Consider the following 15,610-nt stretch of genomic DNA (forward strand, 5'->3'; position numbering starts at 1 on the left):
AACAATACCCAGAGTGAGCCTTTTTAAAGTAAAAATGCGATGCTGTCATGGCCCTGTTCAGAACCTTACACAGACCCTACGTCACTCTCAGAGTGAACTCCACATTCTCAATGTTGGTCCAGGAGGCCTGCATGATCAGGTGCTGATTCCCAAGCTCAAAGGCCTTAACGCCTTCCAGCTTTCCCTGTGGGTTTCTCCACTTTAGCGCCCTGATCTCTTCCTGTTGTTCCTCCTCCCTGGGTGCAGCCGTGTGACTCACCTTCGTTTGACAAGTCCCCTCTCCACCTCTGCCCACATGGCACCAACTGGCCTTGCCTCCCCACCAAGACAACGGCTCAGCAATCTACTGTCTCCTGTAACTAGATCATGTGCCTAAGCATAGACTTAAGTACTGAATACTGTGCTCATTAAGTCATTGTGAAATGAATTAATTAACCACGCACACATTTTGGAGAAAAATTAATCAGTCATCATATATAGAAGATTCTTACCAAGCACATCTCTTGGTTTTGTAACAAATATACCTGAATAGTTGTTTGAGCTGCTTGTTAATTTTAACAAGCTATCATATTTCAACTCAATGTCTTACTGACTGACTTTATGGTTGGGGAAATTGAAATTTAAAGATGCCCAAAACTGGAGTTTTCTAAGTGCACACAAATTGTAATTCCAAGGTAGATTTTGTTCTTATCCTATTTAGCCACAGAGCCTTCGCTGCGTGCCACATGCATAGTACCCAGTGGTCCTCGAAAATTATGTGAAGACTATCAGTTACAACAGGATAGTTTAACTTATTTCTTCACCTCTTAGTATAAATTAAATGTCTTTTGGGGTTGACCAGTTTGATGCAAAGAAAATATTCTTGAGTCTTTAAAATCTGTACTTTTTGCATTTGAATATTTAAAAATATATGCCTTCCATTTGCATTTCTTAGTTTTATTTTAACAGTGATCTATTATGAGCCTTGCTCAAGTGCCAAGCTTTTTTCTAGACTCTGAAAGGACATTATATAGTCCTTGTTCTCTCAGAGCTTTCAGTTGGGAGACACTGATCACCCGAGACTTCTGGAAAAATTTTTTTAAAACATAATTTGAACGCAAAACAAAAAAAAGTGGAATTTGACTCACACAAAAATCACCATCATTAGAATACAGAATGGGATGTTTGAAAGTGGAGTTGGCAAGGTAAGAAGAGAAGATGATTCAGGATAGAACCTGAGAAGCCGCAGCCGTTAAGGATGCATAGAGGAGGAGGTAGAATAACACTTGGCAGGTTACAACCAGAGAGAGCAGGGAAGACAAGGAAGTGCAGCCACGGTTGTGAAGGGCAAGCAGTGTTTCAGAAAGGTCAGAAAAGCCCTGGGAAACGGCTAAGACACCCAGTAACAGAGAGAGGGTTTGTGAAGCAGAGAAGAGGATAAAAACCAGATTGCAGGGTGGCAGGTGGGCCAGGGCAGAGAATGGTCTGTGTACTACTTTCAAGATGTTTTTCGAAGGAAGTCAAGGGGTAGCATTTGAAAAAACACATGAGTTAAAGTTGTTTTTTTTTTTTTCCTTTTGATGGTATGAGAAAGCTTAGTTTGGAAACAGTTATTGGAAGGAGAAAAAGCAGAAGCTAAGGATCACTGGCAGGACCTGAAAGCGGGGACAGGCGAGAGAGGATGGCTCTGGGTTGTCACCCTCTTGTGTCCCCTCACAGAAGACAGCGTTGCCACACTGCTGCGACCTGCTCCAGGTCTTGTTCCACACTCCCTATCTTTCACAGTCTTATTTCAAGTCTTAGAAGCTTTTAGTGTCTTTCCACTGTTCTCTAAACAGTAACCTAAAATTCCTTAGATCGTTGAGCACCCCAGCCGTCCTTATTTCCAACTCATTGTTTAGTCTTAATGGTTTACTACCTAACACAGTAAGTATTATGTGCTAACCTGGAAAATTTGCTGTTTTCTGAAATTCTACTCATCTGCTTCCATTTGTGCTCATCCTCCCCGTTGATCCAAACAAGCCATCTCCGAGTAATATCACTAATAAATGTTTCTTACAGCTACCAGTATCAAATCCAAGTCATTGTAATGATTCTTTTTTCTTTTTATGATGATTACATAGTTGAGAAAGGTTCATGCCCACATGGAGCACTGATTGGGGTGGGAAGAGTTGAGAAACAGGGGAAGGTGGATGAGACCATTGTTTCCAGTTTGCTTTTTCTTCTTCCTGTGTCTGAGGGAAACCGGGAGAGAAAGGGAGAAGCCACACCCAACATCCTAACCACATTGGTAGCCAGGAAGGGGGATGGTCATCCAGTGTCATCCCAGGGTCCCCGACGTGGAGCATACTCCAAGAGTTCTGCTCAGGCGGTTTTGAGAGTTCTGAAGTGCTGTTGATTTCATTGCTCCAAGGATCAATAAATTCTTCCAAGATCCATTTGCCTACATAAGTCCACCTTAGAGTTTCAATTCACCTAGATATTCACTGTCAAAGCTTGACTGGGAGAGTTGTCCAATTTGTTCTGCCATCCATGGTACTAGGCGTCCTCTACAGGCCTCATTGAACTGTTTATCATGTCCCTTACAACATCTGGGTCCATCCACTGCACAGGCTTCAGCAACCATGGAGACCCCCATTCTAATGCATGCACTCCGTGGTCAGACCACAGTTCCCATCATTATCACTGTGGTTGGAGTTGAGTCTAGTGATCCAGTTGGGGGAGTCCCCATAGAAACCTTGCTAGAGTTGACCCCAACCTGACTCCTTTGTGTGCCAGCTAGTGCAGGGGTCCAGCTCAGTCCATCATCCACACCAGCGTATAAATACACTAGTGATTGCAGTCAACCTGGTCATTTCTTTCTCCAGCCCCATCACATATGCAAACCAGTGGATGCTGCAGCCCAGCCCTCATGCACACCAGTGGGAACTGCAGCCTAGTCAGAGTGACCCCCAAAACCTCCAGCAGCCCCGCCCCTGCCATGGTTCCTGTGCATGCTGGTATGTGCAGTGGACTGGTCCAGTCTGATCCGTGTCCCATTCGGCTTTTGTACACACCATTGGGTGCTGCAGCCCAGCTTAGCCCAACCAGTCCCACTTTCCAGCCCACAGTTATGCCAGTGGGTGCTGCCACCTGTCCAGCCATGTCCACCCCCAGCCGTGGTTCACATGCTCACCAGTTTGAACTGCAGCCCACTAGAGGGATGCCCATAGTTTTCCTGTTTGCCCACTGCCAGCCCTAGATCTCTCATGTTCCAGGTGGTTCTGCAGGCTAGCCTGACAGAATTTACCCTCAATCCTGGCACTCTCCAGCCGATGCTGCCCAACCAGCCTGCACTTACTCTGGCTCATGCTTGCACCAGTGGATACAGGCAGTTATCCCAGCCTGGCTCTTCCTCTAACCCAGCTCACATGCAGGCCAGTGGGTATTGTAGTCTTGCCCAGCCTGGTGTGCCCCTGGTCCTGGTTCTTATGTTCAACCACCTCCCTATTAAAGGATGTAGATTGTTTCCAGTTCAGGCTGTTAAGAAAAAACTGCTGCAGATATTTGTATATGGGATTGTATATAGATATGTTTTTATGTTTCCAAGACAAATGAACATGCTGTCATTGCTGGGTCATACAGTAAGTGCATATTTAGTCTTGTGGAAAACTGCCAAACCTTTCCATTATCTCTGTTCATTCATTTTATAAATACTTCTTTTAATTCTGTTTGCAAATGTTCCCTTATTTTCCCATTGTGTGCCAAGTTATGCCAATATAAAATGACAGAATGCTCCCTCTCATAGTCTAGTGAGACCAATTGGTAATAAACAGGAAGGTATAGGTGCAAGATACAGGAAAAGTGATCATCCCCTCTGGACATGCCGGGGGAAACTCCAGCAAAAAGTAGTTCTGGGGATTAAAATAAGAAGAATGTAAGATTTGACAAAATATACTTTGGATGTCGCCGTGAAAGGACATCAGATATTTAAAAGTCCATGTAAGAGTAGGCATGCCAGGACACTGGAAAATGTTTAGGTTCAGGGATGAGCACAGTCGTGTTTTCCAGAAAAGTACGTGTGACTTTTTTCATCAAACTTCTAGAAATGAAGGGAGATACTTCCCTTTTCTGACAGGAATAGAATATATTGTGTGCTAGCTGCTGGCTTCCTCCCCTCGCAGCCGTCTGATTCGTCACTGCCAAGCACTTGCAATGCTGTGCAAAACTAAGAGGAGCTTGCATCATGAAAATCAGTTCCAAGCTTGACTTAGTGAAATGCGTGTCAGGGATGCCACCACATGAGGAAGGAAGATCCCAGCACTTGGGGGTTGGCATTGAGGTGCGGCAGGTTAGGCCACTGCCTAAGATGCTGGCATCCCTTATGGTTTGAGTCACCCACGTGGGAGACCTGAATGAGGTTCTAGACTCCTCCAGCCTGGCTTAACCCTGGGACATTGCTGTATGTGGGGACAAATTCTGTAGGGGGCCTGGAGGCTTGCCTGTGTGAGAGCGCAGCATTTGTCAGTTTGCATGGAAAGCTGAAGGTTAGACAACAGAAAGCCAGGCTAGACAGCAGAGCTCACCTACAGGAACCTGCCTGACCCTAGCAGAAGCTGAGGAGGAGGCCAGCTGGAACCAGGCTGCTGCATCTCTGCATGCATGGGGTTTGGAACTGGGAACAGGCCTGGTACGGGAATTTGGGGGACTCCCCCACTAGGCTGAAGCACCCATCAGCATTTGTGTGGGCCAGATCTGGAGACAGACCTGGCTAGGACAGGACACAGCATCCATCCGCTGGCACGCAGGAGAGCCAGGACCGAGTGTGGGCTATGCACCTCTGGGCTTTGTTGGGCTGAAAAACCCACCAGCAGCTCAGACTGCAGGCTGGCCAGGCCAAGCTGGGTCTAAGTATGTGCCAGCACTCACATGACCCTATGCTGGGAACAGGCCCAGTAGAGGAACTCTGGAGACTCCCCTACTGGGCAGCAGTTCCACTGGTGAGTACAAGAGCCAGGTTGTGGGTGGACTAGGCTGGGCAAGGCTGCAACACCCATTGGCATGCATATGGGCTTGGTCTGGGAGCAGGCAAAACTGGGCTAGGCTCCAGCACCTACTGGTGCTCGTGAGAGCCAGAACAGGTGTAGGACAGACCGGGCTAGGTCATGGCACTTACCAAATCACATGAGAGCCAGGTCTGGGGTGGACCAGGTGGGCCAGGGTCTGCCATGTGGACAGGTGTGTTAACTTAACCCAGACATGCCCTCTGGTTTCCCCTGCCTAAACCACTCCATCTCAGTTCCCCTGGCTGCCTGTGGCCCAGTCCATGAAAGCCCCCAGAAGTTATTCTTCCCATGTCAAATATGCCCTCAGCTGCTCCCATTCCAAACTGTCTACAGACCCACTTCCCCAGGCAGGGGAGGAGTGGAGGGGGCCACTCCTTGTTAAACTACATCAGCATCCAGGGATGGGAGACGGTCATTGGATTATACTTGATATTAGCCAAAAGGCCGAGAAGCAATTGGTCATTTGATTATGCCTTAGAGACCCCAGTGTGGGAAAAGTGTTACTTGAATAGTTTTGATAGTTCTTGGATATTTTATTGCTCCAGGGTTAAGAAAAACCTTTACAAGGTCTGTTCGCCAACCAGATTTACCTCAGTGCATCCACAGCCTGAGATATTTGCTGCAGAGCTTGACCAGGAAAGTTGTCCAATCTGTTTTTTCCATCCCACTAGCAAAGCACTCAGTGTCCTCTGCTGCCCTGGATGAGTTGGCTGTCTTGTCATGCATTTGAAGAAGGCCCAATTCTGATACATGCACTCCAAAGTTGGACCACACATCCCGTGACTTTTCCCTGTAGATGGGGTCTGAGTCCAGTAGTCTATTTGGAAAATCTGTTAGAAAGACCTTGCCTGGGGTGATGTCAGACTTGACTGTCATACGAGTCAGCCAATACAGGGTCATGTTTGGACTGTCACCTGCACCAGCCAACAAGCATACTGGTGAATACAGCTGCCTGGTCTGTTCCACCCAAGTCTCATATCTCATGCGCACCATCAGGTGCTGTGGCCCAACCCAGCCAGACCGCCACAGACCAGTCCTCATGCATACTAGCAGGTGTGGTGATCCAGTTGGGGCAGCCCCCAATTACCCCCTCCAAGCTTGTCCCCAGCCTCAGTTTTTATGTGTGCCAGCCTCTGCTGCAGCCTAGCCTGGCCCAGTCCACACCCCTTCTGACTGCACATCCGTGGTTGCTGTGGCTTTGCTCAGCCAGCATACACCTAGATCCATCCCTCATGTATGCAGACAGGTGCAGTTACACTACTCTGCCCAGCCTGGCCTATACCCAACCCGCTTCTCTTATTCTCAGCGGGAGGCACAGACTAGCAGAGGAGTACCCACAGTTCCAATGCCAGGCATGCTTCCAGCCCAAGGTCTTGTGCTCCTAAGATGTACTACAGTTCAACATGATATGACATAACATCCAGTCCTGGCACTGCAACCTAGCCCATCTTGGCCAGCATCCTTTCTGCCTCTCTCATGCTAGAGGGTGAGGCAGCCTGGCCCAAACTGGCTCACCCACAAGTCCTAGCTCTCAAACTTGCTTGTAGTAGCAGCAGCCCAGCTGAGGAGTCTCAGTGGTTTCCCTAAGGTCCTCTGTCAACCTGGGGTTCATACCTACCAGCAAGTTTTGTGGCCCGGTCTGAGATGGCCCGCTCCCAGTCACCGCATTCACCAGTGTTGTATCCTGGCTCAGCCCAGCCTAGCCCACTCCCATCCACTGCCCCCATGTAAACTGGCAGATGTTATGATTCAACCAGTCTTGGTCTCCACATCCTGGCTCTCCCTAGTCCAGTGCATACAGGATCCTGCCTGGCCTGCCCTCAGACCCAACCCACATGTATGCCAACAAGTGCTATGGCCCAGCCTGATCTGGCCTGCTTTCAGTTCTGACTCACACTAACAGGAGCTGTGGTCCAGCAGAGGAGTTCCACAAGTACTCCTACCGAGCCAACTCCTAGTAACAGATCTCATGTGCCAGGAGGTACTGCGACCCAGCCTGACATCTCTGGCCCCAGCCCTGGGCACTCAGTGGCCGTTACTTGGGCCTACCCTGACTGGCCCTCAACCATTCTGGCTGTCACTGATGGGAGCTATGAAGTAATATGAAGATCTGGTTGAACTATTTCTTACAATAAGGATTTTTTTTTTAATACAAGGTGAAATCTGCATCTAGAGGGTGGTACCACATTAGGCCTCATGTCCTCCTGAAAACAAGCACCAGTCATCATACACTTGATCTTACTCAAGTAGCAGTACTCCTGGCACCTGCTGTCGCGCCATCCTCCTCCATCCAGGGCTTTGGAGCGGGATGCAGCAAAGAACGGTTCAGTGGAAGGGTAGGCTGCAGCAGGCTTGCCACGGGAAGGAAACTGGTCACCTGCAGTTGGCAGATCACATTCTGGATTGCTCATACAAGACTAGAAAAATAAATACGAGACAGCCATGCCCTCTTGGTATCGAAATGTAAGTTTAGATTGTTATTTTTGTGATTTTTCTGGTCATTTGTAGTATCTCTTTAATTTTTATTAAAGCACACTTTAATACGAGGGTGCATTAGGCTAGCAGACTAATAGAGTCTTTGGTCACTGTAGTTAGTAACTCTGTCTGGGAAGATACCACACTTGGTTTCTCTACTTTGCCTGAGTTTTATTTGCAGAAAATGAATGTTACCAATCCTTCCTATTGCTGAGGTTTTTTTTCACAAGCATGAAAAGAAGATGCTTTTTAAATTTTAAACTAGTAAGTACAGGCATTGTACATTCTGTTCATAATTTCAGAAACTTTTTGTTGAAAGAAGTAGATACAGCTTCTCAAACCGATCTAACTTGGGCTTTAATTGATTTAATATAATGGGTTTTTTTTTACCCTCAGTCACACAACCATTTTCTCCTCCACTTTACTTGAAATGCACCCTTGGTGGAACTAGAAAACATTTGTGATATATTTGAGGTACCAGCTACACCCATTAACTAAGTCTACTTTTTATTTCTTTCAGGTGAACGGCGATATTCCCCCTCGGTTAAAAAAAAGTGCTCATGAAATCATCCTGGACTTCATCAGATCAAGACCACCTTTAAATCCAGTATGTGCTTGACATGTTCCTCGTGATTGGAGACTGAATAATAAATTCTTCCCTTGGGTGTCAACTCTAGAATTCAGAATTCTATCTTTTCCTCCAAGCTTTTATTCTAAGAATGACGAAGCTCACCTGTAAACTTTATTCTTCAGTCGCAGAAAAATACTGAAAATTATTCAATATAAGACTGCCTGCAAATTCAAAACAGCTGCAAACCATAGTCAGATACTTCCAACAGTCATAAGATATAATACCTGACGGTTGCTGGTGTGGATTGTCCTTCTAATCAACTTTGTAGTGTTAATACTCCTCTTCTGTGATGCACTCTATGTTAATTAACTTCCTCTATTAACAAGGTTATGGTCTCCCATATGTATTTCCGTTGTTCTTCACTTCCTCCCATTCCCTTCCCTTGCCCTCTCCCACTCCCCAAAGCCTCCCTAAAAGAGAGAAAGTGACCTGGTAAGGATGATCTCAGAACAGAAAAAAAAACGTGCAGTCAGTTGGCCTAGACTTCGTGCTGTGGCTGCACACTTCAGTAGCTAGATCTGCCTGTGGAAGGCAGTCAGTCTTCCCCCACCCTACCACCACCGCCGCCACCACTGTAGAATTTGAAAATTTGAAGTTGTGGTGTGTTATTCAAAATGTTAGTCTCAGAAACAGTAGTAAAATACAGCTTCCATTTGCAGTTGCTTGCCTGTCTTGGTAGCACATTAGGAATCTAATTATAATTTGAGCAAAGCTGCCTGAAATTAGTAGCACACACATGACTTAATCACTGTGAAATTCAAGTCATCTCCCAGTTGCTTTTGCAATGTTCATGTTTAATGACTTGAAAAAAGTCTTTTATCCAGCAACAAAATAGAACTCGTAGTGCTATACTGTGTGAATGTCCTTCATTTAAGGACAAAACCTCCAATCTCATCACTATGTTGTTTTTCCCCAGGCCTCAGCCAGAAAACTGAAACCAACGCCTCCTCGGCCACGGAGCCTCCATGAAAGAATATTAGAAGAAATTAAAGCAGAAAGAAAGTTAAGGCCCGTCTCACCAGAAGAGATTAGACGGAGCCGATTGGGTGAGTCCGTCGGCACCTGTACCCTCAGTCTAGAATCATTGTGGAGAAGTATCTTTGAAGATCCAATCCCTGAAAATAGGGGTACAAAGTAAAGGCAATCTATGACCTTCTCATTGCTTACTCATTTCCCTCTGGCATCCTAACACATACTGCTTGAATTTTCTACTTAAAAATCTTAGAACAGGAAATTCTTCCCTCACCGAATGTTGGAGTATATGATAATACCATAGCATTCTGGAAAGTACTTTGCCATTCTCTAGAAAGAGGTTGTAGGAAAGCCTCTTACTTGCATGTGCACCATTTTTTTCATCAGAGAGGGAGGTAAACATTTCTCTACTTAAATGATAACCTTTATGTAAGAATTAAATAGGGTCACAGTAAAAATAGGTTACAAGTCGTAATACATGTACAAAGGTAGGTACTGCATTTTAGAAATACAGATTATCAGTAAATTGTTTTCCTCAAATTTAACATGAAGCAAAATTTAGGAAGCACCTACATAGACATTGGTAAGGAATTCTTGAAAAAGTCACCAAAAACACAGGCAGTCAAAGCCAACATAAACAAATGGGACTGCATCAAACAGAAAAGCTTCTGTACAGAAAGGGAACAAAGTGAAGTCAACAAAGTGAAGAAGCAACCAGCAGAATGGGAGAAAAGCTTTGCGCACTACACAACAGATAGGGGACTGACATTCAGGATTTACAAAGAGCTTCAGAAACTCAGTGACAACAAAACAAAGAAATGGGCAAAGGAAATGAACGGGCATTTTTTTTAAAAAGAAGAAAATCAGGTAGGTAGTAGACATATGGAAAAATGCTCAGGCTCCCTAGCTGTCAGGGAAATACAAATGAAAACCGCATTGATGTTCCACCTAACTCCAGTAGATTGGCTTTGGTATTCAAGTGATATTGGCTTCGTAGAAGGAATGTGGAAGGCTTACCTCCCTTTCTACTTTTTTGAATAGCTTGTGGAGAATTGGGTTAAGTTCTTGAAATGTTTAGTAGAATTCAGCAGTGAAGCCATCCAACCCAGGGCTTTTCTTTGTTGGGAAGAATTTAATTACTTATTCAATCTCTGTCCTGCTTGTGTCTACTAAAATTATTAATTGCCTCATCATTCAATTTTGGTGAATTGCCTGTGTCCAGAAGTCTATCAGTTTTTTTTGTCTTCTGATTTGTGGTGTCATTACTTGTAATGGTTACTGATTATTCTATAAATGTCCAGGGTACCCATTGTTATATTTCCTTTTTTGGCTCTGATGTTATTCATTCATGAGTTCTCCCTCCGTGTTTTGATTAGTTGGGCTGGAGGGGAATCTATTTTGTTGATTGTCTCAAAGAACCAGCTCTGATTTGTGGATATTATATATTGTTCTTTTGGTCTCTGTTTTGTTTATTTCTTACTTTGATTTTTTTTCCCTGATAATCTTGGGATTGTTTTAGTGTTGTTTTTCCAGCTCCTTCAAAAGTATGGTTAGTTCTTTTACTTGGTGCTTTTCTAATTTCTTGATGTCAGCACTGATTGACGTGAACTTTTCCTCTTCACACTTGGTTATGTTCCATAACTTTGCTATGTTGAGTTGATGCCTTCATTCGTTTCAAGCAAGTTTTTTTATTTCCTCTTTGATTTCTTCTATAATCCGTTGTTGATTTAGTAGCATATTGTTTGGTCACCAAGTATTTGCATATCATCTGTGATATTTTGACTTGCTGGTCTCTAGTTTCACTTCATAACCATCTGGTAAGATACATGGTGTGATTTCAGCTTTTTAAAAATTTCCTTGGGATTGTTTTATGGCCTATAATATGATCAGCACAGAAAAAGGTCTATGTACAGATGAAGAAAAAGTGCACTCTGCATCTGTACAATGAAAGGTTCTGTAGATTATTATTTTTATTAAATCCATTTGTTCCGTTGTGTGAGCTATGTTGTTTCCTTGCTGAATTTCTGTGTCATTGATCTGTCCATTGAGGTTAGTGGGGCAGTAATATCCCTTGCTATTATTGTGTTGGAATCTATTTCTCCCTTTAAATCCCATTAGTATTTGTTTGATGTAGCTAGGTACCTTAAATTTGGAGCATGTATGTTTATTATGGTGATTTCTTCCTCTTAAATGGATTACTTGACCATTATTGTGTTGTGTCCTTCTTCATCTCTCTGAATGCCTTTCACATCAAAGTCTAAATTATCTGATATAAGAATGACTGCACCATCTCGTTTTTCCTTTCCATTAGCCGGGAATGTCCTTTTCCGTCCTTTCACTTTCAGTTTCCACATATATTTGTTGATGCGATGTGTCTCCTGTAGGCAACAGAAGGATGGGTTTTGTTTTTTCATCAGTCCACTAATCTGTGGCATTTATTGATGAGTTTAAGCCATTTACATTCAGGGTTAATGTCAGTAGGTAGTGAGTTGGTCCTGTCATTTCGACAGTGGATTGTTCCTTGATTTAGCCTTTCATCATTTTATTGGGACATTCTCTACCTTTGCCTTTGGTTTTAGTAGGTGCTATTCCTTTTCTCTATCGCTAGGACATCTTAAAGTAACATACATAGAGCAGGTCTAGCTTAACTTGCTGCATAGCTTCCCCTCCTTGTTGGTTTTGTTCCTGCTGCTTTAGGTATCAGATTCATGAAATCAGTGTCATGATTCTTTTCTTCCATGTTTTATTGTAGGAATTTTAGTTTCAGGTGTTAAATTTGAGTCTTCAATCCATTTTAAATTTAAAGATACAAGCCCAGTTTTGTTCTTTTGCACATGGATAGCTAAGTCCCTTGATTTCATATGTTAAAGAGGCTTTAGGTTCTCCATTGTGTGTTCTCGGAACCCTTTGGAAAAATCCATTGGCCACAAGTGTATTTCTAGGCTATTCCACTCTCTGTTCCTTTACTCTATATCCATGCCTGTTGATACCACATTGTTTTGATGACAGTGGCTTGGTAATATATTTTAGCCTCTTAAAAGAGTGATGCCTCCAGTTGTGTTTTATCCTTCTCAGAATGAAGACATTAATCAGAAAATATGAGATTTATGTTAAGTTTCCATTACCTTTAGTTCCAAATTTTGCGTTGGGGAGTCAGATTTGGAATTAACCCAAAGAAAATTTCCCTAATATTTCATCGCCTTTTCTCTCTGTGTAATTGCACAGAGTAAAAACACACTGCAGAAGGGAGATGTGTTCATTTAGTTATTTGAAAGGCAGAGAGAGACAGCTTGATCTTCTCTACACTCATTCACTCCCCAAACGTCAACAACAGACAAGGCTAGCAAGACAAAAGCCAGGACCCTAGAGCTCCATCTGAGTCTCACACGTGGGTGTTGTGGTCCCAAGTACTTGGGAGCCATCTTCTGCTTTTCCACACACATGAGCAAGGAAGTTGGAGCTGAATCAGAAGCATGGGAGAGCCAGGGGCTCAGCTCTCACTCCCATGTGAAATACCTGCGTCTTCAACAGTGGCTTAGCCGCTTAGCACATATCTTAATAAATAGCTTATTTGCTATGATCCTCAATTATTGTCCTCATTGTGGTATTTGGGAAAGATGTGACATCATGTTTCAAGAAATAATAGCTCCCTTCTCTTACTCCATAGTATTACATTCATGTGCCAGAGAAGAACAGCGTAAGGTATTAGAGAATATTGAAGGGTACTTGAGTAATGCTTTATTAGTTATGCATGATAATAAAATTTAGAGTAGATAGTAATATTAGAGCTCAGGAATGCAGTATTTGAATGGTGAGCCATTTTCACCACAAAATCTAAACATTTTCTTTTGCATAGCTAAAATACAGAAAGTAACTATTTAAAAATTTATATCTTGGGGCAGTGATGTGGCACAGAAGTTTCACCCACCTCCTGCAAACACTGGCATGCCGTATGGACACCTGTTTGAGTCCCGATTGTTCCACTTACAATCCATCTCCTTGCTAATGCACCTGGGAATGTAGCAGATGCCCATGTGCTTAGGTTCCTGCCATGCACGTGGAAGATCCGCTGGAAGCTCTGACTCCTGGCATCAGTCTGGTCTAAGCCCAGCTTTTGCAGCCATTTGGGGAGTGAATCAATGAATAGAACTAACACACACACTCTCTCTCTCTCTCTCTCTCTCTCTCTCTCTCTCTCTCTCTCTCTCTCTCCCCTCCCTCCCTTCCTTCCTCCCTCCCTCCCTCCCTCCTCCTCTCTCTCCCTCCCTCCTCCTCTCTCTCCCTCCCTTTCTCCCTCTCCTTTCTCTCTTTCTCTTTTCTCTCTGATTCTCCTCTCAGTAACTCTGCCTTTCAAATAAGTGAATGAATAAATCTTTTTCTTTTAAAAAAGTTATGTCTGGGGCAGACCTTTGGAACTGGTGTGATAAGCCACCAGTTGGGAAACTCATGTTCATTATTGGAGTACCTGAATTCAACCTCTGAGTTCTACTTTGCATTCCAGCTTCCTGCTAATGTATGCCCTGGAAAGCAGCAGGTGGTGGTCCTGGTACCTGTTTCCCTGCTATCCATGCAGGAGACCAGGATGAAGTTCCTGGCTTCTGGCTTCTGACCTCTGGTTTCCTGTATTACAGGCATTTGGAAAATGAACCACTTTATGGGAGATCTCTATCATCTGAATTTGAAATAAATATTTTACAAGTGAAATTTAAGTTATATTCCAACTGAGAAATTAGGATAAAAATGTTTTAATTATTACTTCCTAATCACCAAACACCAAGTATGCTTATTAAATAAGTTATTTCTCTTGCCTCATTAAAGATATACATCCGTTTGCTGTTATGTACTTATATACATATATATATATATTTAAAAATTAAAATATATATATATTATTTGAAAGTCAGAGTTACAGTCACTTCTCAACCTTTTGGCTGAAATCAAGTGAGTGAAAGAGTTATAGAGGGAGAGACAGATGCACATCTTCTATTTGGTCCAAACCAGGAGCCAGGAGCTTCATCCAGGTCTTCCACCTGGGTGATTGGGCCTAAACAAATGAGCCATCTTCTGCTGCCTTTCTCAGGCCATTGACAGGGAGCTGGACCAGAAGTAAAGCAGCCAAGATGCGAATCAGAGGCCATATAGAATACTGATGTTGCAGGTGGTATCTGTCCAAAGCCAGGAGCCTCTTCCGGGTCTCCCATGCGGGTGCAGGTTCCTAAGGCCTCAGGCCATCCTCCACTGCCTTCCCTGGCCACCAACAGGGAGCTTCATGGAAAGTGGAGCAGCGGAACACAAACTGGTGCTTATATGGGATCCTGCTGCATGCAAGGCAAGGATTTAGCAAATAGGCTGTCATGCCATGCTTACAGGTGGTATCTTAACATGCTCTGCTACAATACTAGCCCCTGTCATCAGGCGCTTTTAAAACACCTGTGTGAATCTGATGTCTAGCTATGTCAGCAGTGTAATTCACATTTTTAAAAATACTGTATTATTTTGTATTGTAAGTATAAATTGTTCCTTTAAAAACATCTACTAAAATAAACAAAGCATACATACCTTTTCGTTGGTATACTGGAAATTATGGGGTGTATCACCCCATTAAAAAATAACAGTACCAATAGCAAAATTATTTTGTGTGAAATATTTTCAGTTCCATTTTAGGTGTTTCAAAATATGCATTTTACATGAATTTTTTGAAGATCCTATGTATCCATGGATGTCAAAATTTTTCTGCAAATGAAGACTAGCACTGTGGCATGCAGGTTAAGCCTCCACCTGTGATGCCAGCAACCCATATGGGCACCAGTTCGAGACCCAATTCTACTTCTGTTCTAAATCCTGGCTCTTGGCTTTGGATATGCTCAGCTCTGGCCATTGTAGCCATTTGGTTAGTAAGTCTCTCCTTTGTCTCTAACTCTGTCTTTCAAAAGAAAACAACTTTAAAAAAAATAATTTTTCCATGAGAGGTTCTAAGAACCCTCATATAATTTCCATATCATAAAATTCACTTTCCAAAAGTGTATAACTTGTTGTTTCTGAAAGATTGGTTTGTTTATCTGAAAGGCAGAGTTACAGAGAGAGAGAGAGGCAACATTTCCTCCGTCCATTGATTCACTTCCGTAACGGCTGTGATGCCCAAAGCTGGGCTGGTCAGGAGCCAGGAGCTTCACCCAGGTCTCCCACCTGATGCAGTGGTCCAACTACTTGAGTTATATGCTTCTTTACCAGACACATTAGCAAGAGGCTGGATGGGAAGAACACCCAGGACTCAGATTGGCACCGTGTGGGATGCTGGCACCTCAGGCTGCAGCTTTACTTGCCACAGGGCCAGTTCCAATGTCATATTGGGGTTTTTTCCCATTATATTGAATAAGAACTTAAAATCAAATTATTTCAATTAAAAAATAATTTTATTTCTGTTAGGGAATAATTGTTTGCAACGTACTCGGCATTATTCTAAGCGGCTTTTTGTATGAGGTCACTTCATCTTTACAACAGTCCCACG

At 43.5% G+C, this 15,610-nt stretch overlaps 1 protein-coding gene across 1 annotated transcript in view; it reads left to right on the forward strand.

The window, feature by feature from the left end:
* SPIRE1 (spire type actin nucleation factor 1) overlaps positions 1–15,610 on the forward strand; it is a 153,055-nt gene that overhangs the window by 98,926 nt on the left and 38,519 nt on the right. The window contains exons 8-9 of the mRNA XM_040994839.1: positions 8,020–8,106; positions 9,047–9,176. Coding sequence (XP_040850773.1) covers positions 8,020–8,106; positions 9,047–9,176 — 217 coding nt within the window. The remainder of the gene's footprint in view (positions 1–8,019; positions 8,107–9,046; positions 9,177–15,610) is intronic.

Source organism: Ochotona curzoniae, unplaced genomic scaffold (assembly GCF_017591425.1).
Source record: "Ochotona curzoniae isolate NIBS_2020 unplaced genomic scaffold, NIBS_Ocur_1.0 contig_908, whole genome shotgun sequence".
NCBI classification, from domain to species: domain Eukaryota; kingdom Metazoa; phylum Chordata; class Mammalia; order Lagomorpha; family Ochotonidae; genus Ochotona; species Ochotona curzoniae.